This window comes from Cyprinus carpio, chromosome A7 (assembly GCF_018340385.1).
Source record: "Cyprinus carpio isolate SPL01 chromosome A7, ASM1834038v1, whole genome shotgun sequence".
Lineage (NCBI taxonomy): Eukaryota > Metazoa > Chordata > Actinopteri > Cypriniformes > Cyprinidae > Cyprinus > Cyprinus carpio.
This window is the reverse complement of record NC_056578.1, coordinates 10,812,389-10,838,723: the sequence shown is the minus strand read 5'-3', so window position 1 is coordinate 10,838,723 and position 26,335 is coordinate 10,812,389. Positions and strand designations below refer to the sequence as shown.

General features: G+C 37.8%; 3 protein-coding genes across 6 annotated transcripts in view; all 3 read right to left on the bottom strand.

Annotated features, from left to right (window-relative positions):
- Positions 1–215: 215 nt before the first annotated feature.
- LOC109069123 (mRNA decay activator protein ZFP36L2-like) lies at positions 216–2,179 on the bottom strand. The gene is made up of 2 exons (XM_019085804.2): positions 1,829–2,179; positions 216–1,518 (listed from the first exon to the last, which is right to left on the bottom strand). The coding sequence occupies exons 1-2, from the start codon at positions 1,835–1,837 to the stop codon at positions 571–573; spliced, it is 957 nt and encodes a 318-aa protein (XP_018941349.1). The 5' UTR covers positions 1,838–2,179; the 3' UTR covers positions 216–570.
- Positions 2,180–3,145: 966 nt separating this feature from the next.
- Positions 3,146–21,146, bottom strand: LOC109069120 (metastasis-associated protein MTA2-like). Its single transcript, XM_019085801.2, has 18 exons — positions 20,712–21,146; positions 14,265–14,332; positions 13,211–13,304; positions 10,473–10,590; positions 10,320–10,383; positions 9,616–9,733; positions 9,224–9,326; positions 9,037–9,136; positions 8,717–8,905; positions 8,543–8,617; positions 8,374–8,432; positions 6,816–6,916; positions 6,586–6,725; positions 6,155–6,383; positions 5,938–6,027; positions 5,588–5,706; positions 5,376–5,518; positions 3,146–5,299 (listed from the first exon to the last, which is right to left on the bottom strand). The coding sequence occupies exons 1-18, from the start codon at positions 20,737–20,739 to the stop codon at positions 5,146–5,148; spliced, it is 1,992 nt and encodes a 663-aa protein (XP_018941346.2). The 5' UTR covers positions 20,740–21,146; the 3' UTR covers positions 3,146–5,145.
- A 1,399-nt stretch (positions 21,147–22,545) lies between these two features.
- LOC109069118 (echinoderm microtubule-associated protein-like 3) overlaps positions 22,546–26,335 on the bottom strand; it is a 31,433-nt gene continuing 27,643 nt past the window's right edge. For all 4 annotated transcript variants that reach the window (XM_042759594.1, XM_042759595.1, XM_042759596.1 and 1 more), the window contains 9 exons: positions 26,127–26,252; positions 25,791–25,922; positions 25,316–25,383; positions 25,118–25,206; positions 24,806–24,903; positions 24,589–24,676; positions 24,388–24,486; positions 23,897–24,027; positions 22,546–23,647 (listed from right to left, as the gene is read on the bottom strand). In XM_042759594.1, coding sequence (XP_042615528.1) covers positions 23,435–23,647; positions 23,897–24,027; positions 24,388–24,486; positions 24,589–24,676; positions 24,806–24,903; positions 25,118–25,206; positions 25,316–25,383; positions 25,791–25,922; positions 26,127–26,252 — 1,044 coding nt within the window. In that variant the 3' untranslated portion in view covers positions 22,546–23,434. The remainder of the gene's footprint in view (positions 23,648–23,896; positions 24,028–24,387; positions 24,487–24,588; positions 24,677–24,805; positions 24,904–25,117; positions 25,207–25,315; positions 25,384–25,790; positions 25,923–26,126; positions 26,253–26,335) is intronic.

Genomic DNA, 26,335 nt, shown 5'->3' with positions numbered 1-26,335 from the left:
AAACAGCCTTAGTCAATTTAAAAAAAAAAATAAAAAACAGTTCTCTCTGCTGACTGAACACAGCAGTTACTAACAAATAAAACCTAAGAGAATGCGACTTCCAAATATCCAACCTTGGACTTCATACAAGTTTCAAAAACTGCAGTTTAGACAAAGCTTTTAAAATGGTCAGTCACCACTAGAAATCATGAGAGAAGACAAAACCACAAATCCAATCCTTTCAGGAAGTTTTATTGATCCAAGGATGCTGATGTTGATTAAGTTTAAAAATCGTTAAATTAGAAACATTCATAGTCAAATCCTTCATACACACACCAGTAAAATAAAGTCTCAATTTACACTTCAGGGGCTTCATTCAGTCAGTCAAAAATAAGTGGCCTCAGAAGTACATGACAGACTTGAATTAAGAAATAAAAAGCAAACATTTGAGAATCAGTCTCAAAAGGCGGTTTAAAAACAAATAGCAAAGGGACACTGTACACTACTAAATAAAAACAAGGTTAAATATAAATTCAGTACAGTCACAGATAAAGCTTTTAGCGGTTAGCTTTTGGGATCATGCCACAGACTTCATGACAACAGTGGCTTGTCCAGAGCATCTCGAGGACCAGCATTGGCAGCGTTCTCCAACTGCTGGAGCCGAAGGGCCAGAGGGAGCAGCAGGTCATTCAGATGTTGGCTGCTGAAGGTGAAAGCGTTGTTGGCCACTACTTCTACCGATGGTGGCGTGACTGGACCAGAGCCATCAGGATACACAGGCGAAGCCAGCGCAGATGGAGGGGATGAGGATGGTGGAGATGGTGAAGAGCATGTGTCTGAGGCAGGTGAAAGAGAGCCCCCATTGGTCATCTGTTGAGGCCAGGATGTGTGGTTTGAGTTGAGACCTTTGATAGTGTTAGGAAGCCCATGTTGGAACCGACAACGGGTGCCATAGAGACAGAAACCAAATGTGCTGAAGGTGCGGCAGAGGGCACCTCGAGGCTTCCACTCTTGGGATTGTGATGGAGGTTGCCAGATTCGCTCCTCCCCTCCACCATCTGATGCAGAGCCACCCTCAATGTGCAGGAAGTGGCATCTGGTACCAAAGGGGCAAACCCCAAATGCACGATAGGTACGGCAAGGCACATTCCTGCGACGGGGACGGGCAGGCCTCTGCTCTTTAAGGTTGTGCACGAAGAGACAACGGTTGCCATAAACGCAGTTGCCGGCGGTGTGGTAAGTACGACACAGCTCGGTTTTGTACTTGGGATGACGGGAGGGTACATGGAGATCATGGAGGCCGTGGGCAAACTGGCAGCGTTCGGCATACTTGCAAGTACCCGTCTCAGCATAACGGCTGCACAGTTCTGTCTTATAGCGGGTGGAGCACAGCCAGGGTGTCATTGGGGGCGATGGGGACTCAACCAGAGGAAGCAAGGCCTGAGCAAGAGACAAGCTCCCACTGCCTAAACCCTCCTCAGGAAAGAAAGCCTCATTCTGGCCTCCAGCGGGGAAGAGAAACAGGTCATCCTGACTGGTCTGGAAAATAAAAGGTAAAATAGCCTTTTAGAACTTAAAAACCAAACCCACCACAACACCTGTACCTATTGCAAATATAAGTTAATGCATTTTACCACTGCCTAGAAGCCCTAACAAATATTTAATAGTAAGCAGCATTAGTCGACCATAGGAACCATAGTCAACTCTTAATTTTGCAGTATACTAGAAAGCATAGACTTGTTTTCAATTTACTAGTAAGTTACTCAATGCTTTCTTTGAGACACTTCAGTAATAATTCGACACAGGTGATGCCAATAAATATGCGAAAAGGAAAACAAAAACAACTTACCTCAAACATCACTGTGGCTTTAAATTGCTTTACAAAACTCAACAGCAGCTTAACAAAACGGGGGATCTTGTAGTTTAAAAAGCGAATTTAAAGCAGCAAAAAGACCCGACCAAACTCCAGACAAACACTTGGCTCCGTTTCCCTATCCCGAATGAAAGACGCGGACTACACCCTGTGCCTGACAAGTCCCACGTACCGACAACTGTTCGCCCTGTTGTTTTAAAGCAGAGTCCGTTCCCGCGTTCCCTTTAAAATATGTATCAGCTGTGAAGCGTGAACATTCGAAGCAGCCAATCGGGTTTGCCGTAGTTGACCGGCAATTTAATTTGGAAGTAGTCTGAAGCGATGATGCGTTTGTCTGCTGTGGGTGTTTTGAATTTGATCAAATTGGGATATTGCCGCTGCTTTGTAAGCTCTACTGAAATTAACATTTGAAAAGTAGCTTGTTAACCTACTTCAAAAGGCGAACTCCGAATATACACACAGGCCCATCCCGTATCAATTACCGCATCACACCTCCAGCTGTTAATTGAGCGCTTGTCTGTGAAGTGCAGATCGGAGTCTTTGTATTATGCTTATTGTGAGGCTTGAGATGAGGATATTCTTTTCCAGCAAACAATAAGCAATGGACCATTACAATCTTAAATTATGCCACCGAAATAACTTCAAAAGGAAACAACCAACCCTTGACAGCAGATATTTCAAACGAGTTATATTTAAAGTTATTAATAACATTTCTTGAATATGAATCTTTCGACTGATTGGACGAGTCTGTGGCCTTAAATCATAGAATTGTATATTAATGTGCTACTTTATCTACGTTGTTTGGCAACCCAATAATAAACAACTTTTGAATAATGATTTTAATTCATTAAATCAGCAAATCAGTTGATGGGATAGTTCACCCCAAAATAATAAAAAAAAAATCCTGTTGTAATTTACTTACCCTTAAGTTGTTCTAAACTTGTGAGTTTTCTCTTTCTTCAGCTGAACATAATAGACAGAACAGTTGTTGGTCCCCATAAACGTCCATAGTATGAAGGGAAAAACTACAGAAATAAATAGGGACCAGAAAGTGTTTGGTTACCTGCATTCTTCAAAATGTCGTATTTTGTGTTCACCTGAAGAAATAGAAAACTCATACAGGTTTACAACAAATTGAGGGCAAGTAAATTATTTTTATATTTTTTAATTATCTTTTGGGGGTGAATATTTATTTAATTGGCATTCCTTGGCGCAACTCAGTTTTGCTTTTTAAACTGACAAGTTTTGGTCTTTACAATTAGATTTTTCACAAATGAAAACGAGGCAATAGGATGAATTGTTTTAAGGTTTTATATCATGTTTAATTCACAGCACATTTTTGTCACAGGCATGTTTTTGGAAATAAGCATTTTCAATATTACATCAGTTAAATCATCTAAAGTTACACAACTGTACAAACCGACTGGACTTTCACACTTTACAGCCTCGTTTTCATTCACGAAAAAAAGGTGTCTACCATGAATAAGGTCCACTGCAAGTGCAAATAAATCAGTACCCATGTAACAGCTCTAAAAACGCATGAAACATTGCCTATTTAGGACCACAAACAAAAAAAATCTTTATTTTCTTATCACAAGATACATTAAAGGATACAGAGACACTGGAATATTAAAAAAAAAGTTTGAGTTGTGAGTTGAAAGAAATTTCTCATTGATATACAAAACTGAAATCCTGCATATCCTTGAATCAAACCCTAAAATCACCCGTCTTCCCTCCCCAACTCTATGCCATAATGGAGATCAAAGTTAAAAAAAAAATTCTTTCTTTTTTTTCAAGCTTTGCCAAAACATCGTGGGGTCACAAAACCCCTTCATAAAAAACGGGTGACAATTAAAAGGGGACATGTTAACATTTATTTGTGTCTTTAATGTGCAGTGCACGCTCCTTTTGTTTAAGAAACATTACAAAACCCCTAATCAGGGGAACAATTTACAATGAAATTTTGTGTTGACTAATCTCAACAAGCCAAGAAATCTGTCAAAAAAGCCCAACCGTTCAGCTCAAAAAAAGAAAAAAGCTTAATCATAAGGCAAAAATATGCATCACTATCAGCCTATAGTTGAGCCATGTCTAGGAAAACTCCAAAACATCTTTTTCATCTCACTGGATCCAGTTTAAAAAAAAAAACTTGAGTGGGAAATATGCATCAATATCAGCCTATAGTCGAGTCATTACTAGAAAAACTCAAAAACATCTTTCCCTCTCTCATTATCTACAAATGCTAACAGCTTCCCAGTAGCTCACACGACATTTATAACTCAAATGCGAGGGCATCAACTTGTTTGGAAAAACAGCAGATGTGGAAAACAAACTTTTATGGCTTTGTTCATGATATCATATATGGAAAGGCTCAATTATTGAGGTACAAAACAGGCCAAACTGACTGCGACATCCAACCACCTCAAACCAAGATCTGCCTTACATTCATGAACACCTTCAAACACTTTACCACAACCAGAAACCTTCCTAAATCATCAAAAATGTTTTTTCATACTAAGACCTACAAGACCTTCAAATATCACTGACTGGAGTGGCTACACTGCAGGAGTTTTGGATCCTTGATCACAAAAAAATAAAAACACGAAAAACAATATCGAGTCTGAGAAACCAGGTTGCTATCAATAAACCAACTCAACTGCAGATCTGCTGTATAGCGAACAATACTTTAGCTTCAATGCATTCCATGATACCATCTTTCCACAATTCAGCTAGGCCTGAAAGGCTAGAACCACAAGTACTGGCTGAAATAAAAGGAGCAGCGCAATCATTTATTTGTCTATATAGCATAAAAAAAGGGTGGTTTTTGTTTTTAACATAAGCGATCTAAGAAATTAAGAAAATGAAGGTAAAAAGACCATGTACTCCCCTCACACATTTAAATCCCAATTTCCATACACACAAGAATCAAACTCTTGAAAAATCCTGTTCATATTTATACAAATAACGACAGAACTGGAGAAAAATAAAGTGTGCTTTTCCACCATCTTAGAATGAACATGATTTGCTTTAAATTACACAGTTAAAAGGATTTGCGATTAAAAAAAAGCAATGGGCCAGCAGGGCACCCAAACCCTTAAACTATAACACTGGGAGTAAAACACTATGAAGTGTGGTGTATGCTGGTGTAAGAGTATGCGCTATGTCATCTTCCCGAGCATGGTGTGCGTATGGGATCTGGGGGACAACAGAAGAAGAAGAGGAATAAAGAAGAACAGCTGACGATGGCAGGTTTAACATGCTCTGGTAATGGATGTGGTCTACTGGAACATTGCTCAGTCCTCCAACACGATTGGCTCACTGGTGCTGGAGGGTATGATGGGTACGGGAAGCGGCCGGGGCGGCACAGGAAGTTTGATTCTGACTGGGAGGTGTGGTTTTCTGGCCGCCCGCCTCATCTCTGCCTGAGTGAGGTGTTTCCTCAGGGCTCTGCAAACCACATGCACATGGAATTAATCACAGGGAAAAAGCAAAAACTGGTCAATGAGATGTTTTGGAAACAAACCTGGTGTCTTTCGTAGCCACAAACACAACTGGATTCGGAGCATCTCCTTGACTGACCTTCTGCCTCTTAATGACTGACTGGGTGGCTGCTCTCATTCCCAATGCGAACGGTCTTCCGTTGGTGGACAAGGAATGACCTCCAGCCTGCAGCCAATGAGAGAGCTTAGATCTGTGTACACTATTTTCTACCGCATCTTTGTATGTGATACTCACATTGTCGAATGGCCTCTTGCCCAGCAGAGCGGATGTGCTCCGAGGCTGGTTAACCTGGTTACGGTTGATAGGGGTTGGAGCACCTCGAGGGGCTTTTAATTTCAAAGGCGCTTGAAGAGCTGAAGAATAAAACAAGCACAATTACTCGAAATATTCAAATATAAAAAGTCAAATGATCAGTTTTCAAATATCTCCCCTGTGAAATTTGAGGAAGGATTGTGCCAAACAATAGAATTTCACTTTTATGTCTCATTTTCCCCACCCTTAAAAGGGATGTGTGTTATATTTCTGATGTAAAAGTAATGATTTTCTATCCATATTTTGGTTTTGATTGAATACAGAAGCCATACCCAATTCTTTAACTATATTGATGAGGGATGGTCGAGGAATAATGCGATTCTTCATAGCACCCTTTGCTGCTTTTGGAAGTCGTATCATACCTAAAACAGAAAAAGAAGCAGTCAAAAAAGACTATAGAGAAAAAAAAATTCACACAGGTTTATGCTACTGCATAAAAAAATGGAGGGGAAAAAAAACAAGTTGTTATGGTTGCAATTGACTACTCACACTCTGCTTTGACAGCATTGGCATTAATGGAAGCGTAGGGGCGGCGGGCCGCTCGGTGGGACTGCAGGATGTCCTGGCACACCCGACGGGCAATTCGAGTGAGTTTAGTGGTCTGCAGGATGAAGGTCTGACGATTTTTAGCCAGAAGTTTAGCTCTCCCTGCGCTGCTAGTAAACGGAGACATGCCCTGTACCTCCTGGCGGGTCATGTGACCACGTGGAGCTGCATCCTATTGGAAAGATTCATGTTTATTAATTGATTTGGCTTTTTCTATCTCCATCTAGCATAAAAACATGTCCATTAAAAATGACTGACCTGAATAATTTAGCCACCAAGATGATTAATGAAACCAACTAGATTTCTCACCGTTGATTTTTGTATGCATTAATCCTTAATATTTTAAAACATCAAAAAAGACACGGTTAACATACTGAGCCAGTTCTGGTGGCGCCTTCTAGTTGAGTAGGGGTCTTAAGACCACCATACTTTTTCCAGTAAATCCAACAGGATGCACATAGTCGGCACTGCATGTTGGGAGGACCCCATGCATACCACTGCTGGGACTGAGCGGCTGGAAGAGTAGCAAGTCAAACTCATCAATACATTCATTATAACGCAAAGGAATAACTGAGCTTATATCTAAATACTTAAGTTCACTCACTGTGGCAGCTTTCACAACTGAGGCCTTTCTGGTAGCCGGTGGCACCATTCATGCCAGGTTTACTTCCAGGTGCACTGATCTGGTTGGGGTTGGGTTTGGTGCTGAGGGAAAGAACAAAATTTAGATTCTCCAACAGCAGGAAAAAATATCTTAATCTAACATAAAATGAATACATACAACAGAATATTTAAGTAAATGACTACTTTGCATTCTGTGCTAATTTTGCGTTCAATAATAGTTTAACACTACTATTGAAAAATTTTGGGTCAGTAGGAGTTTCTTTTTTTATTTATTGTTTTTATTGAGCAGGGATGCATTAATCAAAATTGACAGTAGAGACTTATACATTTTACAAAACATTGTTACTGTTCTTATGAACTTTCCATTTATCAAATTATATACTGTATATTATACATAACACTTTATATATAATGTACATATACTGTATGCTTACATGTTTATATGTCTACACTGCACATTCACACTTATTTGTGACCCTGTACCACAAAACCAGTCTTAAGTCGTTGGGGTATATTTGTAGCAATAGCCAAAAATACATTGTATGGGTCAAAATTATTGATTTTTCTTATGTGCCAAAAATCATTAGGATATTAAGTAAAGACCATGTTCCATGAAGATATTTTGTAAATTTCCTACTGTAAATATATCAAAATGTCATTTTTTGATTAGTAATATGCATTGCTAAGAACTTCATTTGGACTTTAAAGGCGATTTTCTCAATATTTAGATTTTTTTGCACCCTCAGATTCCAGATTTTCAAACACTTGTATCTCGGCCAAATATTGTACCATCCTAACAGACCATACATCAATTGAAAGATTGTTTATTCAGCTTTCAGATGATGTATAAATCTAAATTTCGAAAAATTGACCCTTATGACTGGTTTTGTGGTCCAGGGTCACATATATGCACACACTACACTAATACTTTTGTAATTGTGTAACTTTTGTATTAAGTACTTGTGGTTTTTGTCTCATATTGACATCCAGGCTGCTAGAGGACTCTCAGAGTAAGAATTTAATTGTATATTGTTTCCTGTACATGACAATAAAACTCCTGAATCTTGAATCCTGGAAAAAAAAAATTATCACAGTCGTCTCGACAAAAATATTATGCAGCTGTTTTCAAGATTGATAAGAAGAAATGTTTCTTGCACATCAAATCAGCATATTATAATGATTTCTGAATGATTATGTGATAAACTAAACAAGAATAAATTACATTTTGAAATATTAAAATAGAAAACAGTTATTTTAAATTGTAATAATATTTCACTACATAAATATTTTTCATTTATTCATGATCAAATAAATGCAGCCGTGGTGAGCACAAGACACTTCTTTCAAAAACATTATATCTTTTGAAACCCAAACTTTAAAATGCTAATCTATTTAAAAATTCACTGTTTAAAAAAAAATAATAATAATAAAAAAGGTAAACTAAACACTAAATGGACACCAATTTGTGGCATATATTTGGAAAATGCCACTTGAATAAATAAAAAGAAAAAAAAAGTGCAGTGACATTAAATACTCACTAGGTGGGGATGTACACCTGCTTCAGCTTGCTGTCAGCTTCCGCTGCCTTTAGTCTTTTCTGGTGAGAAAAACATGGTTTCAATAACATTCCTATCCATGCATAAATGTGAACATCAAAATTTATGTTTTGAAATGCACACAAAAAAAACAAACACACAAAGTTTGTACCTGCTGGATGTAACGATCAGTAGTCTTCCACATGTAGTAGAACTGGACCACACTAGCTAACGACTTCCAGGGCAACTGCAGGACAACAAATAAATGTTCATTTAAATCTTAAGCTTTTCCAAATAATACAGTGTGTATGAGAGCAAATGCTCAAGTATAGCGTTTTAAACTCACAAAGTCTTGGCGAATATCATTGAAGTCTTTGCCGTATTTCTCCAGAGCCTCCTCAAACAGCATGGCTTCTGAGGCGCTCCACTCTTCCATCTCATCCCTGCACAGTACCGGGCCACCCTGCGGCACCAGCGTTGACATGGCCTTGGCGAGATCATAGCCGTTCTTCTGCAGGGTGTCCATGGCGTGGAACTACAAACAGAAGGGACAGTGTGAATGTAAGATGTGCGTGAAAACTGAAGTCTGAGCGAGGTGGCAGTGAATGAAATGCTCCTGTGAGTAGCTGAGGAAGAGAGAGTGATTGGATGCTTCCGTTCTCTCACCAGTGTAATGTCTCTAGATGCTGCTGCTGCGCTCATGTGCAGACTGGGCTGGCGGATTGAACTGCTGCAGTCTAGTGCACGTGCAAATGTACCAACAGCCCTAAAATACAAAATATTTGAATTAACATCATGCTTCTGCGCAATAAAAATGTAAAAATAAAATTTTAATGAACAGTGAAATACTAACCGTGCCACCACCAGGAACTGGTCTATCTGAGGATCCTTCAGCTGGTTATTAGGATCCCAAACCTTTGTCTCAAGCTTCTCCTGCACTCGACTGTCTGAATCAACTAATGAGGTAGAAAACATTGTATTTACTAAAGACTGGTTTTGAATTAGCCCTTCAACATCTCTCCCCAAAATGTATCCTGAAAATATCAATACCAGGACCTGAAGTACTGATGCAATATTGTGATGAGAATCATGTGCGAGTAGGACACAATGTAAACATTGCAGCTGCTTCAGCATTAGATGTCTGACATTGCCACTACTGGAGCCTCTTGGAAATCGATGGGAGTTTTCAACAACAAAACGACCATGTTTTAGTAACGCCAAGGAGAGACATTAAAACGTTCTTACCTTCATCCAGTTTGTCAGGGATCTCTGCCTGGTATTTGGATCCCACTCTGATCTCACCCTGGTCAGCCAGCAGGGTCTTCTGCACCGGGTCAAACACCAGAGAGTAGAAGAAACAGTCCTACAGAACAAACACACATTATAAAACACAAACACTTCATGCAGTTGGCCATTTGGTAAATTTAAATCAAGAAAAGGTGTTCACTTATCTAACAATTTTATTTTGCCCTAGTTTCGAAAAAAAAAAAAAAAAAGTACACTACTGTTCAAAATTTGGGATCAGTCGTTTTTTTTTTATACTTTAATTCAGTATTTATAATGTTACAAAATTTAAATTTTGAATAAATTTCTATTCATCAAATAATCCTGAAAAAATATATCATGGTTTTCACAAAAATATAAAGTAGCACAACTGGTTTCAACATTGATAATAATAGGAAATGTTTCTAGAGGATCATGTGAAACTGAAGACTCGAGTAATAACTGCTGAAAATCAGGATTTGACATCACAGGAATAAATTACAAGTTACTTTAAATTGTAATAATATTTCACAACATTACAGTTTTTACTGTATTTTTTATCAAATAGCTTTGGTGTGCGTAAGAGACTTCTTTCAAAAATATTTTTAAACTTTTATAGTCTCTCTTTGTGACACTCCATGATAAACCACACAGTGAGTGCTCTTGTACTGCAGGTGGACTCTTACCTCTCTCTCTAGGTAGCCAGTTAAAACATCAGTCTCATTCAGGAGTGTGACGTTGCATTTTCCTCTGTAGAAAAACAATAAAATGAAAACATGCACAGTATAAACAGGACTTTATCACTACAAATCAAACATTGTGTCTGTAAGTGTATTTACCGTATATGTGTGGCCGGGAGAGACTCAAACTGTCGAGACAGGAACAGTTCTCTGTGCTTGAGCTGGTGTTTCTGTTGTTCTAACATTGAAGGCTGCTTGGACTCCTCTTCAAAGTCTCCTAAAATGCATACACAAACATATGAGTGTGATGCTAATGGCCTCAATCAATTCTGATGTGAACGAGCTTCCTCTCAGAACACACACAGACCAAATCTTAACAGTTTACACATCACTTTAGGTTATTAATAATGGCTGTGATCAATTTCACACTCATTCATATACAAGTAAATTGAATATCCTTCATGAGATCCGTTGACTTATAAGAGAAGAAAACAATTATGATGCCGTTCCAACTCAAAATGACTCGAATAGGATGCATTTCAAAAGCATGACTAAAACACCAATTTGCTACACTAATGGAGAAATTTCTTAAATAGATGCTCATGTGACTTGGCAGGACTTTATCAGCCGATCTGACCGGACTCAACCCCTGCACAGAGCTGAAGGAAACCCTGTCAATAAGAGGGCGGGATATCAAACCACACCCCTTTCCATTAACCCCTCCTGTCACCCCGGTGGCCCTGCCCCCTCCTTTCTCTCCCCTTGGCCAATGCGTCCCTGCCAGCTTTACTGGGAAACCCTGTGCAATAAACCTGAGGCGCCCATCCCCCCATTGAGCAACAACACCCCCCCCATCATGCACAAGTACGCATTTAAAAAAAAAAAAAAAAAAAAAAAAAAAAAAAAAAAAGGCACAAGCTCTCTTTCACACATGCACAAGCAGACGAGCACTCGAGACACACGTACGACAAATCCATCATACTTGCACTCTCTCAGAGCCAAACACGCACACACATAAATGCGTTCAATAACACTTTAACTTAAAGACAGCGGCCAGACAGTGTTAACCTAATGTTAACCCTTTGAGCACCGGTGCCCGGTGGGTCCCATGAAGGCTCTTTTGTTCTGAGAGCACAGGGCGGATGGCAGCTGAGGATAAGCACAGAGGACCCCATTCAGGGAGGGGGAAGGAGGAAGATGGGCAGAAGGTAGAGAAGGGAGGATGTGATGTAAATGGGAACCCTGATCTTGTGTAACAGGACAGTGTAGGTGCTGTAGAGTGCCACGACAAAGAGGAGGATAGGTTCAGAATTAAACGGACGGCCAAGTAGACATTGACCTCTCATGACTGCACAGGATTTGAATGCGAACTCCTGCCCAAGTCAACGCAATACAACCTCCTCAACCCAAACCTGACCCTACTCTGGAATTGTTGGGTAAATGTGCTGCATTGACAATTACAACAGGTTTATGGTGGTTCATGTACACAAAATTTACATATAAATGAACCACTACCTCAGGCATGTAGGTGAGATGAAAAATATTTATCAGACATGTGGGATGTGCAAAACTACATATTTTCAAAATCAACTCGTCAGTGGGTTGTCTGAATGACTAATCAGGTGGTCGGACTCAGAGTAACCCTATCAGGTGAATTTCTCAGTGGGCACTCACATGGGACAACAGTGGGCATCAGTTTCCAGACATTTTCAGATGTTGAGTTTGTGTGACGCAATGGACAATTATCGGTATGTGTGCAGAGACCAACAATTGCGTGATCTGAATCCAAGAATGCAAGTTCTTTCAATAAGGCAACTGACAGATACTCAACAAATATATTATATATGACTAAATATCTGTAGCCTTTTATTGCATAAAACATAATCCTCTGGAGATGAAAAAAAATTAAAAAGGATTACACATAATACCCAAAACACTACTTAAACTATATGGTATTAAGTCTGGCAGAAAATGTATTAAAAAAAACAACAAAAAAAAATTACTAGTACTTAAAATGTGGTGATGCAACTTCTCAGAAAACTTAAATGCACAGCTGAAAAAAAAAATAAAAATTATATATATATATATATATATATATATATATATATATATATATATATATATATATATATATATATATATATATATATATATATATATATATATAATAATCTGCTTGTGTAGATTGGTGTCCCTTCTGCTAAGTCCTTCTGTTTTGTACCTGCATAGAAAGCTCCGCAGATTTCTGAAGAATGAAAATCCACACAATTCAAAACATTCTATAAATGCACTGCCCTTTTGGTGTTTATTTAGTAAATAAGTAAATATTTTGGATAATTCGATTATACTTTCAACCATCAACACAAGAGACTAGTACTACTCCACTGAGAAATTTGACCATAAATTAGGCACGAAATAAAATTTTGCTAATTGCTGCAATCTCATGTGAGTGACAGGTTGCTGTTATTGTCCTCAAGCTTGTGTACATATAATGTTGCGAGAATGAGATGAAATTCTGAATTAAAGCAAAGTCACTTTTGATTTCATGACCACTTCAAATCTGTTTGGCGTGATTCCACAGATTTCCCCTCAAATTCAGTGTAGAATGTAAATTCTGGGCCTACTAACTGGTCAAATTCATAGAGGAGGAAGGTAAAAAAGAGACCTGCTTCTACATTCAGATTGAAGACAAATACATAAAATGCAAGGTCATGAAAGTATTATGACTTAATTATACATGGATTGATCTCTTTGGTGCCTTAATTGCTGCTCCCAATGGCTTTCAAAGCTCTCGAGTTTCACTTGAAATAGTACATCTACATTGTGGCACCATATCTTTATTTTAAATGTGATGAAGAGGTGTGAACTGCTGGAGACTAAAACAGTTGGGTACTCACTTGCATTGCTATCGGCCAGTGTGTTCAGGTTGGCAGATATATCTCTCCGTCTGAAGAGACAGACCACCTTGGCTTCTACATTTCCATTGGCAGTTGGGGAGACATGCAAAGATAAAAAGTGTGAGAAAGACCATTCACAAAAAGATCACACTTATAGTCATTTTCTCTATACAATGTGTGAAGAAGTACTTTAAGTGCTATTACTGTCTTCATGTCATGCACTTGTTAAAAAACCCATCATTTAAGTATAACTTTTAAAGTAAACTTTCACCAAAAGTGGGACTGAATGATACTGCCTATGATTTAAACGAAAGAGCACCAACATTTAAGCTGCCAAGTAAAAAGTTGTGAGCCCTATCAATAACTACATTTCTACTAATTTTCCAGCACTGAAAATGAACCACTCTATATGGAAATGAAAATCACATCTTACTCATTAATTCAACACTGTTTGGGTTAGTGTTGTGCATTTTCAAGACAACACTGAATTCTGACTATATTGAACACAGACACCACTTCCATAAGTTTAACCATTATGCTGAGCTTCATAGCCCTTCAAAATGAGGTTACATTAAAGTGTTTTAATCCCTGCTCCAGGAAACAGACCTGTGTCATTCTCAGCATTATATAAGTGTCTTACGGCTGGATCTTCATCTCAAACAGCTCAGCGTGCATCGGTAGACAACAGCATGATGGCTGAGCATTAGCAATGCACAACAGAGGGGAGCAGGTGACAGAGACAGTATGTTACACTATCATGAGTGACAACGCATTAGCAGAGAGCTGGCATACATGTCAATCATCCATGTTCAGTGTAATGTTTAAAACTCCACATGCAATTGATGATGTATGATAAATGACTGGTCAACATCAAAAGCCCCAACCAATCACAGTCAGTCTGACTCTAGGCTGTAAGAATGTTGACATGTCAGAATAATTATGTATGCTGTCATATTGCTCAAAAATAAGTAAATGCATGCACCAAAAGGAAGCAAGCACAATATTTTGGATCAAAAATTATGACAGAATATAACATAACATGTTCCAACCTCACCTTGTTAAGTTCTTCTATTCGGCGAATCAGATACGGGTTACTGGAGGAGTTTTCAAAATACACATAATCTGTAGTAGACAGAAAAAATCATCTGTAAGTGACAATCATCTGTAATATTGCTGAGCTTCGTAATTTATTTATATAAAATATATACATAAAATGACAAACAATGTAGCAAAGATTGGCTTAATGAGAAATTTGGATCAACAGAAATACACCGATATTACAAACCTGGACATACCGAAAACAGTTATTTTCATGATACTTATGCATATGATAAATTGAACTGATAAATGGCTGATATTATAATTCTAAACTATTTTGTCTAAATAAAATAAAAATAAAACACTAAAAATAAGAAATAAAATCAATGGTTTTAAGTGCATTCGGGTGCTACATTATAATATACAGTACTAAAATGGATATTAATTTTTAACAGTTGCTAAAGATTGCATTTAATTATGTTTTTTAAGCTGGCGTTTTAAACATTTACTTTAAATTTTAGTTTAGTAATTTAAATAAATTTTAAAAATGGGGGGGGAATGGGAGAAATGAGCAAGCACAATTAAATAGAAAAAATAAATAAAAAATATCTATAATATCAGTCAATAAATTATATGGTACCAATACATTGCACATCCTTAAATGGATAGTTCACCCAAAAATGAAAATTATTTCATTAAGTACTCACCCTCATGTCGTTCCAAACCCGTAAGACCTCCGTTCATCATCGGAACACAAATTAAAAAAAAAAAAAAGACTTTATTCAACAATTTGTCTCCTCTGCGTCACCCTAGCACCATTTTGGAGAGTATTCACTGAACGCAAACAGCACATGTTGTTCTGTGTCAGCCGCACCACACGGATACGTTTGTTTTCGTTCAAATCAACAGAAACCGTGTGGTGCAGCTGACAAAGAACAACATACGCTCTTTGCGTTCAGTGGATACTCTCCAAAATGGCGCTAGGGCGACGCAGAGGACACAAAGTTTTTTTTTCTTTTGCACATTAAGTATTCTCATAGCCTTGTAAAATTACGGTTGAACTCCTGATGTCACATGTATTATTTTACCGATCTCCTTGCTACGTTTCTGGATGTTAATCGTGTAAGGACCCTTGCTGTCTATTGGAGGGTCAGACTCAGAGAGCTGTCAGAATGCATCAAAAAATATCTTAATTTGTGTTCCGATAATGAACGGAGGTCTTACGGGTTTGGAACAACATAAGGGTGAGTAATTAATGACAGAATTTTCATTTTTGGGTGTACTAACCCTTTAACGCTCCATAATGCACACCATACTGAAGGTGACATGAGCAAGGGTGTGGACAATATTAAGAGAACATATGATGAGGCACGGTCAACAGTGTGTACACAGAGCACATCACTTCAGTTATGTAATCACTCTCTCTTCTGGTCTGGGCTGGTCAGCTCTGGACATTCTGGTAGACGTTGATCTTTGATCGGACTAATGCTTTCTGTTCTCGCCTCTGCTCAGCCATGTTCTTAAAACGTGCCACAAGGGATAAATCAAAATGGAGGTCTTTCTCCCAAGTTCATGAGCTTCATCAATCAGAGGGACACTGTGAAGAGAGGCTGGGCTAAATGGATCAATAATTTCCCTCACGGAGAAACCGGGTCTAGCCATCTGCTCTTCAAGCAGGGATGTGCTGTATTGTTAGCTCATGGCATCTGGTGTTTAGAGACACCTATAAATCCACTGAGGCTTCAAGATACTGACAGGGACAAAAACAGCAGACAAACTAAACTTAAAGGTGAAATGTGTAATTTCTGCATTACTAGCCTCACTAAACAAAATGTATGAGAAGTTTCCTGAACAATCCTCCAGATCGGAGTGAGAAACTCAAAACATCAATTCAGCCAACACTGCTGTATTGGGCTGGTCGGGATGCTCAAATAAACCAGAAAGGTTTATATGTGTTTATACTTTTCAAGGGAAAAATACCTACAGATGGCTTAGTCGCTGCTAAGGCTGGATTTAAAAAAAAAAAAATACTAAACAAAAATACTTTTCAGGTTAATCATGATATTCATTTGAACATTTTAAGATGTTCATTTTGTGAATAGACAGTGCACCTTCCTGTTTAAAAACATTTCAGTGAATTCTGATTCAATATTCTCTGGATCCCAGCACGACATATACACACACACACACACACACACAAATTAAGAATTCATTCCCACACAATGTTGTTTCCTCATTTTAGTAAATAGTAGCCAAGTTGTACCAATTCTTCCCCTCCATTTGATTTACTTAGAAAGGGGGAACAACAATTTAACTAAATGAGGGAACAAATTCTTAATTCATGGCCACAATTTATTTTTGTCTGCATAGCATACTCCATAATATTGCAAAACAAATATGCAGTCCTAGCCTAATGATTAGAGCAGGGGTGGCCAACGTTGGTCCTGGAGAGCAATAATTCCAGGCAGCAGAGTTTTTCTTCAACCTTGATTAAAACGCACCTGCCTGTTACTTTCTAGTAGACCCAAGACCTTGATTAGCATGTTCAGGTGTGTTTGATCAGGTTGGAGCTGAACTCTGCAGGACTGTGGCCCTCCAGGACCAATGCTGGCCACCCCTTGGGTTAGAGAGTCGGACTTGTAACTCGAGTCTCGGTACCGGCAGGGATTGTAGGTGGGGGGAGTGAATGACCAGTTCTCTCTTCCACCCTCAATACCACGACTGAGGTGAGATCCTTGAGCAAGGCACGAACTGCTCCCCAGGCACCGGAGCAAAAATGCCGCACTGCTCCGGGTGTGTGTGCGCACTTGGATAGGTTAAATGCAGACACCATACTTGGCCACACGTCAGTCAGTCAGTGCGTTTTTTAAAATGAGAAAAACATCTGTCTGGCAGTACATAAACATAGCAGGAAGCTCATTTAACAGAAGCAATGTCACCTGATATATACATTTGCATGTATGCATGCAGAGCAGAACTTTCTGTGTGCATCACTAGGCATGTATCCTCTTAGCATTTTTATTAAAAGTCTCAATTAACACCCCGTGATAAACAATGTAAGCTTTACTGAATCAAAACTATCTCAATTATAGTGCTGGTTTGAAACACACTCCAATTCTCTCTTGCTGACAAACAGTGCAGTTGTATCTTGCCTTGTTTTAACTTAATGCACCACAAAAGAGAGGACAAGCCCTCATCCTTTAGCATGCTTCATGTTTGTTCTATTCAAAGAGCAGTGATGAAGATATTGTGAGGGAAATCAAATCACATAAAAACCATGCTACATTTTGAATCTTCATTACCCACTTTGCTCCAAAGCTTCTTATGTTACCATGCAAGGGCAATCTGACTTTACACAATGCCTCATTTACTGCTAGAAACCATTGTGAGAATTCACTGACAGGGCACATTTCATATTGCATGATGAGGATACAGCTCTCCTTCCACTTAGCATCTGGATTGGAGAGTGGCACTCAAACCAAGAGTTCAGTGAGCACAAGTGACCTGGACAACATGTATTCTAGTGGTCAACAAATGTATCTCTTTAAACCAAATGCCAATAAACATATCTAGACCGTGCCTGAGAGTTGACAGGTATATAATACCAATATATGCATACAGTTTGATGACTGGGTACAAGGCACTTTATTTTACGATTGCCTTGTTACAGTGTAACTATACTTTTAAGTACTAAGTAATATTAATTAACAACATGTACTTACTATATGGTTAGGGTTAACAGTATAGTGACGTGACATGTGGCCAAGTATGGTGACCCATACTCGGAATTAGTGCTCTGCATTTATCACATCCTAAGTGCACACACACAGCAGTGAACACACACACACACCTGGAGCAGTGGGCAGCCTTTTTTTTTTTTTTTGCTGCGGAGCCCGGGGAGCAGTTGGTGGTTCGGTGCTTTGCTCAAGGGTTGCTCAGTCGTGGTATTGAAGGTGGGAGAGAACACTGTATGTTCACTCCCCCCACCCACAATTCATGCCGGTACAAAACTCGAACCCGCAACCTTTGGGTTATGAGTCCGACTCTCTAACCATTAGGCCACAACATCCTTCTTTAGGATGAGGGTTTGGTTTAGGGTTAGTTGCATGTAATTAATTTTGCATAATTTATTGTTTTTACTATAGTAAATACGTGTACACAAGAACACCATATAATAAAGTATTAACAAAATGATTTTACACATTTAAAATGCACTACAAAAGATTGTTGGTTGGTCGGTGTTTTAATGCCATGCCAGCTCCCTTGGCTGCTTTCATAGTGAGTAAAAGTATAAAATTACTATTGAAATAGTATAAAAGAGAAATTTAAAAACCTAAATCAGAATTGCAGCCTTTTATTCCATATTGTGTCGTACATCAGAGTAAAATGGATGTAAAAAATTATACTTGTTGATTGGTTAGAGGCAGATCTGAATGTGAGGTAGCAGTCTATTATAAAACAGGGGCGGGGTTTAAATGGACTTTGGAGAAGAGTGTTCAGAAGGTCAGGTTATGATATTTTAATAAAAAATATAATTAAATTAAAAAATGTTTTTTTCATTTAAATATGCTCAGATGAATAATTAAAATGCATTTAGAACATTTTTTTAAGGAGATACAGATACAGCAGAGACAAAAACACACTCTGATCAAATGGGTAAACCAAAAACAGAGAAAGGCGACAGCACTTAGTCACAAAGCTTCAGACCACAGAGGTAAAATGTAGGGATGCAAGAGCTTGGGGCCAGAATAGGAGGTCAAGTTCAATGACCTAAACCTGTACCGGCACCTCCCAAAACATTAGCAAACAGCGCAATAAAATACACAGCAGTATCTATGAAAACTATGAAAGACCATCATTACATTACAATCCTACATAGCATGATAACTAGCATCTTAATTGTATAAAACATTTAAATGGCTGCTGTGAGCAGAGGCAGACCTTGCCTTCCTCTGAACCTAGTCTTGAGTCATAAACTCTAATATATTTTGACAAGCGTGTAATAAGTGAGTTTTTCCTCCAGAACTTCCCATCAAACCCTGCCTGTTCAATCTGCAACTGTGATACTGATAAAGCAATCAGCTTCATCTACTAAAGCAACACAGACTGATTGCTGTGACCTATTTATGGCCGATTCCTGGATTTAACATAAAATCACTATAATGTGTATGCTCACCATGTCACGCTGATGTTAACGCACATACAATTTTATTATAAGGTAAAATGCATTACAATGCACAACGAGGAGCATCTTGCTGACAACAGATGCTCATACATGACAGTGTACAGTAAAGAGGACAAAGTCAAATGGGCAAATTTATACACTAAAAACCGAGTTGGATAAGATGCAACTATGTTATCATATTACATCTGCATGCACAGAATTTTTTTCACAATCCATACATTAACTTACAGTTGAAGCTATTGAACTTTTTTTTTTTTTACTTTAAAATGGACATGACAAAAAAATACACCAAAACTCTAAATTAAGAAGATTATGACATTAAACTTTATTTACAAAACCCCTATTTTCTGAAAAACAAAATTACGACATTTTTTTGCCAAAGTTTTATATTAACAAGACAAGAATAACTAAAAAAGAAAAACTAATGTATTATTACCTTTTGCAAAACCTATCTCACAATAGACTTCGAAACGCTTTCAAAGATGAGAACACAAAAAATAAATTTATAAAAAATATTAATAATAAAAATTAAAGATATTTAAATTTACGTAACTATGCAAATTAAAAAAAATTATTTTACGTATTTGTTCTTTATTTTTACATATTTGTTGTTCTTATTTCACATATTCTGAACTGTATAATAATGCTTTATATTTGCACTATATTTGACTGTGATTAAATAATAAATAAATGAACTTATAGTGCAACTTACGAACTCTAAATCTAGGTTCACCAAGATTAAAATGTCTAAATTTCCATATACCCGTAAAAACAATTATTTGACCTCGTTCCATTTCAAACAGGTGACAAACTGAAAGTCTTTGCATCCCGTACTGTGAGACTCCAATATACACTCCGTATAATCCAGCTGTCAAAAGTTTGACAGAACGGCTCAGTTCAGGCAACGTGCACGACACAAACTTGAATGAAAGTCGAAAAAGTGAGTAAAAGCAACATAAGTGAATAAACTAACTGGAAGGGTTCTCTCATAATTAGCTGATTTGCTAATTACTTTAAGAGTCAGAACTAAGAACAAAAGAAAGAGTTTGCGACACAGTGCACGCTTTTACATCCATGTGAATTTAAAAGTTGAGTTAAATACTTGCATAAATAATTAATATCGCGTTAACCCAAATGTAGCCGTAACGAAACTAGCCTAGCTCGCTTAGCAACGGGATTCCGCTCATTGTAACTAAGGCGGAAACAGCCGCTCACGCTAATGCTAATGCTAACCCCAGCGAGCCTGCTGCTAGTGTTAGCTTTAACAATAACACTCACCTCCAACTCGGTACATGTTGGCCGCCATTCTCTCACTCTCCTAAACAAACTCTGTGTTCGCGGATTCTCTCGTTGTGTGGATAAAAATGTGTATCCACAATTGGTGCTGGTTCTTTATATCCTCGCGTGTACTAGCGTACTTCCCCCTCCCGTTGCGAGACAAAGCCGGGACCCGGCACGGCGCTGCCGCTCTGGCGGGTAAAAGTTTAAAGTTTCCGCTACAATGTTTCTCCGGATTGTAAAAAAATCGCGTCTTTGTTTCGGTGCTGCGATAAAACTCCCATCGAAGCCCCTCTCAGACATTCACACTTCACACGAGCCCTTGATAGCCAGCCTGTCTCTTTCTTTCTGTCTCTCTCACTCCACTCTTCCTCCCATCCTCCGCTCCCTGCTTCATCCTCCTCTTCTTCACCTCCGCTCTGTTTCACACACACAGACGGGTGCGCGTGCACGCACCCCTTCTCCAACGTCATCATCGGAAGCTCAAAACGTCACTTAGAATTCGACAAACTCTCTGGAAACAGAAACTTGAGCTCCCGCAAATAATCTCTTTAAACATTTACGAGAGATTTTTTTTTTCCTAAAGAGAAGCATGCGACTATTAGAGAATTATTTTGTGGCATCAAGTTAATGTGGAGAGGCTTATCCCACTTCATAAATCAAAATTGAACATCATTGATTATTATCATTATAAAGATTATAACATTATAAATGCTGCACAATAAAGATATCAAAATCATTTATCATTGTATGTCCTTTTTCTTTTTTTTATGATTTATTGTAAGTCACATGTTTACATTGTTTACATCATGTTATTCTAAAAACAACATGAGTAAAATAGAAACAGAAACTTGGAAGTTTATTTTTTTCCATTAAATTTTTAAATAAAAAGCAGCACCATGAGACTATTGTGCATTACTTTTGTAATCAATTGTACAATAGTTTTTTACATACACCTTGATATCTATCAAAGGTTACTTACATTACCTTTAAACTAAACATTAATTTGCATGTATAAGAAATCCAATCGTCCAAACTATCAGAAATGTTCACTTGAGAATCAGGTTAGGACAGTGAAAAATGTTACAATACTCCCCTCTACAGATTTAAAGACAGCATCACAGTCTCTCAAAAAAGTCTTGCTCCTATTGTCCTCTAGGTGGCGTTTCGTAATACTAAAACTGAATCAGTGAATCACATTAGGCTATGAAACTTTGATGGAAAGTTGATGATATATATTTTTTTACCCAATAGAAAACAACTGAAGAAGTTACTTTGCATGCTTGTGAAAGTCAGTTTGCCTCGTGTGAGCTGGGTGCATCTGAAGGCTTCAAAGCCAAACTGACTATGTAGGCCTCATGGCCTACGTGACTGCTCTTATGATCAGAGAATATAGAAGGAAGTGCCGAAGATGGGAGATGCCACAGGATGAGATAATGCGCAAACAAATAATGTGTGTAAAACTCATTAAAATCCTAAAATGTATATGTCTCTGCAACATTGGGCACCCGGAAAGTGGTAGATAAGAGACGTTATCTCTTGAAAAACAGACTATCAAGTGGTTTTCTACAATGAAAGCAAGCATTATGAAAACTAATAAACAACTGTGGAAAAGTACTGGGAATGACATATCAAAGAATGATCTGTGCACTCATCAGACAGTGACAGAAAAAAAAATTGTACAAAGATGGTAGTCCGGACAAAGAAAGATTCAGATTGTTCTGCAGGCATCTCGGATTTCTTATTTTAACTTCTGGAACTCTGCCTCCTGAGCATTATTTCGCAAGACAGAGAAGACTTCTATTCACAACGAAGTACACAAAGACAGACATTCTTACTTCAAAATGTATTTATTTGATTAAAAATAACAAAATTTCACATTGTTTAAAAGGCCGTGAAAAGCTGACTTGGTCCATAAATGATAAGCCTTTTGGAAGTTTTTGGACAGAGGACATATTCCTGATAGCAAATAAAGCATTGATTATCCTACTGCCCAGAACAAAACGCTTCACAGAGACCTGATTTATGGTTATGTAATGTCACACAATTATGTATTTAGTATTTAATGACTGAAAAAAATGATTAAAATAAGCATATGAAAAGCACTATGAAGTAAACAAGCACTTGTAAACTCGAAGTACACTGAGTAAAGCATGATACATGTAAAAACTAGAGATTATTTAATTTCATTTAGTACATCCTTCTCTTGTGATGTAATGAAATGGCAGAAATTTCACTATTGATTTCACTATTTTTGCTAAATGTGTGAATCTCACAAAAACTGTCCAGGCCACAAAATTAAACAAAATACTGTAATTAAGTTTTTGCATTAAGAAAATAAACTTTTTTTTAGGACCACCACAATTTTTGAGGCTTTTCATAATTTATTATTTTTTCCTTTTGATTTTGGAATGCAATAATAAATGCATTTTCTTTCTATATAAAAAAAAAGCAAGTATCAAACACAATATCTTTTTGGCCATGTCAGTTCATGAAGAAATATAGGTAGTGAATAGCAATGCATTATTTATGACAACTCAATGGTAAAACAACACTGTGACATATTTCGTAAAAACTAGCATAACCTTCCAAATGCTTCATGTCACAGCAGATTGTGCAATGAGATTTCGTCCTTGTTTCATTTCCTAGAATATCTTCATGCCTGTTCCTCTCTTGATTCTTGGTGTATATATCTCTATGTTTTGTCTTGATTCCTGGTCTCTCTATCGTCCATTCTCTGGAGAGCTAGAGGAAGAGCAGACAGAAGAGGAAGAAGCTAGATGTTCTTTGGAATGGTCTCCGGTCCCTGCCCCTTTAACTCTCCACTGGAGGATGCAGGTGTCCTTCCCGCCCATCGACAGAAGGTGACTGTCATTATGTGTGAAACGAACGTTGGTCACATGACTGCCATGGCCCTCATACTTATAACTTGGAGCCTGACGAGAAATCGGGGAATTAATTATTAATGTCTTGCAGTATAAACAAACACTTTTAATGACATATTACCTGATAGAGTAAATATGTGAATTATTAATCTGCATACAATACATACTACATCTGGCCGTTGTATCAAAGTTTAATGCATTGTTAAGCATCCTGAGTCTAGTGAGATTTATTGTTTCATTTTATTTCTATTCCAAAATGATCATTTCTTTGACTCTCAAATATTTCAGGCAGTGACTTACCTTTGGTTTGGGACATGGATACTGGAACAAATGAACCTTACAGAAGTCATCGGCTACTGCCACCATTCTCTCACTGTGTGATCGACACAAGGCGTTGATGTCTGTCCCATCTGATCCCTCGAGCCACACACCTAGCCAGCAATACAGTTTAGACAGTCAGCATACCCATATACAGTACGTGCTTTCATTGCACAGGACTTTAGGGACCGACAACATCAGGGGAATATACTTAATGCACATGCACCAGATGCATACACACTCGAGTACACATTATGAAATATGAATTAACTTGAATTGAATGAATAATGAATGAACAAAATATATTTTTTTACATTTTTAACAAAAGTTTTATATGTTAAATAATATTAAATGTTAAACAATACTGGTTATTAAAGTTGATTTTATGAAAGTGCAAATCAGCAAATCAAAAGAAAACCAGCATATAGTGATGTTTTGTCCACCTCCATTTATCAATTAAAAAATTCTCTCACCCATGACATGGAATCCAAGCACACAGGTATAGGACGCCCACTCTCGATCTTTACTCTCAAACCGGTTCCTCAACAGCTTGCAACCGCTTGCGACGTCCCCTTTTGCCACAAACATAAATGTTCAAATGCATTATCATTTATATTACTCATTGTCTTCTGTCAATATGTTTCTGTATCATGAACTCAAGCGTGCAGCCTTACAGTATAGAATTTCATAATCGCCAGAGTTGGACATGATGTATTTTCCATCTTTGGACCAGTCAAGGTGAGTAATGAAACTGGAGTGCCCCTGAACATACAGGGAAGTGTTTAGCACACAAACAGACTGCTATAAGCCATTACAACCAACAAACCTCCACGGCAAACCAGCATTAAACAGTTTGGCATCAAGAACACTTGACCCAAATGCTTGGCTTACTGTGCACTTTCCGAATCGTGTATAGCGCCGGCCACCCTCAGTGACGTTGTAAATGTAGATGAAGTTGTCATGGGAACCAACTGCCAGAAAGCTGCCATCTGTGTTGTGGTAAGCAGTAAAACATAAGCTATTGACTGTAAACAGGCTTTTAAGAGCTACAGAACAACTTGCATGCAGTAAAAGCTGCCACATTGAAACATGAACTGGGCATCACTTTTACATTTACTAAATGTAATTTGGTTCACTCTAAGAAAAAGTGTAGTTCTGTTTTATACTGTGCCCTTTATTATTGTGATTTGGTTGACCTCTGACCTGGTGAGTATCTCATTACGGACAGCTGCTCATTGCCATCAGTCAGGTCTGACACCACTTCTTTGGTTTGCAGATCCAGTACAACCCATCTATATAGGTAAGGGTATAAAAAACATCATTAAGCCATTAAAAGGGAATATTTCACTGGAAAAAGCTTACTATGAAACTGAAATGGAAACTGTGTTGTAAATGTTATACCTTCCAGTACTCAGTCCAACAGAGACAACAGCTCCATTTGGGCTGAAATCAGCACACAGACCAGATTCCTAAAAGTGATAAAAAGTAATGTTTTTAGTTATTAATATATAAAAATATGAAGTTATTATAAATTGTAATAATATTTCACAATTACTGTTTTCACTGTATATATTAATCAAACAAATGCAACCTTGGTGAGCATAAGAGACTTCTTTTTAAATAATTTTAAATAAATAAATAAATGCACCAACCCCAAAATCCTGCACTTTACTGTTAGATTGTTGAGTCTAAATTAATATATCTCAGTAACGCTCATATTATCAAATACGTTCAGTTGTTTACTTCTACTCTATTCCAAGTATATTGCATGATGCAGAATCCATTGTCAGTACAAAGTGTAGTATACAGCCAGTGGCACACACAAAAAAAACCTAGTGCACCTTTAAAACAGTTAGTTTCCTGTGACTTATCTGACCTCTAGTGTTGCGCACCAGTCCAGTTTGTGGTCCCCGGCATTCCACACACACACTTGACGATCATTTCCACAGGTGATAAATATGTTCTGAGTGGGATGTGTGGCCAGACCCCACATTTCATCCACATGACCCTGTCAATTCAATACACTTTTTTAGATTCACTTAGAAGCAAACTACAAGATCCACACTTGTTTTTTTTGTTTGTTTTTTATAAATGAAAGTTTATTGTAAGTCGATTCTTAATTTACATCAATACCCCTATTCAGATATTCAATGTTGTTGTATATTTGCATATAAAAACTATGTATATTTACATATACATCCAACATATCTACCTGTACAATAGCCACAAACCCATCCGAAAATGTTCCTCTTAGGATTGCATTTCGTGTTGTGCCAACGAGCAGTTCCTCTCCATCTACATCTGCAATGGTGCGGACTGCACCAAACTTCTCAGGAATCTGGAAGAACAAAGACCATTCAAGAAGTTGTTGACATATAAACTACATAAACTGCATGAACTCACATAGCTGCAAACACACAG

What these genes read in the sequence shown, in the direction of transcription:
- LOC109069120 (XM_019085801.2), bottom strand. Translation starts at nt 20,739, where the DNA reads ATGGCGGCCAACATGTACCGAGTTGGAG. An exon ending in CATCTAGAGACATTACACTG is followed by an intron (nt 8,906 to 9,036) that starts GTGAGAGAACGG and finishes TTCTGTTTGTAG; the next exon opens with TTCCACGCCATGGACACCCT. An exon ending in ATGATATTCGCCAAGACTTT is followed by an intron (nt 8,618 to 8,716) that starts GTGAGTTTAAAA and finishes GTTGTCCTGCAG; the next exon opens with TTGCCCTGGAAGTCGTTAGC.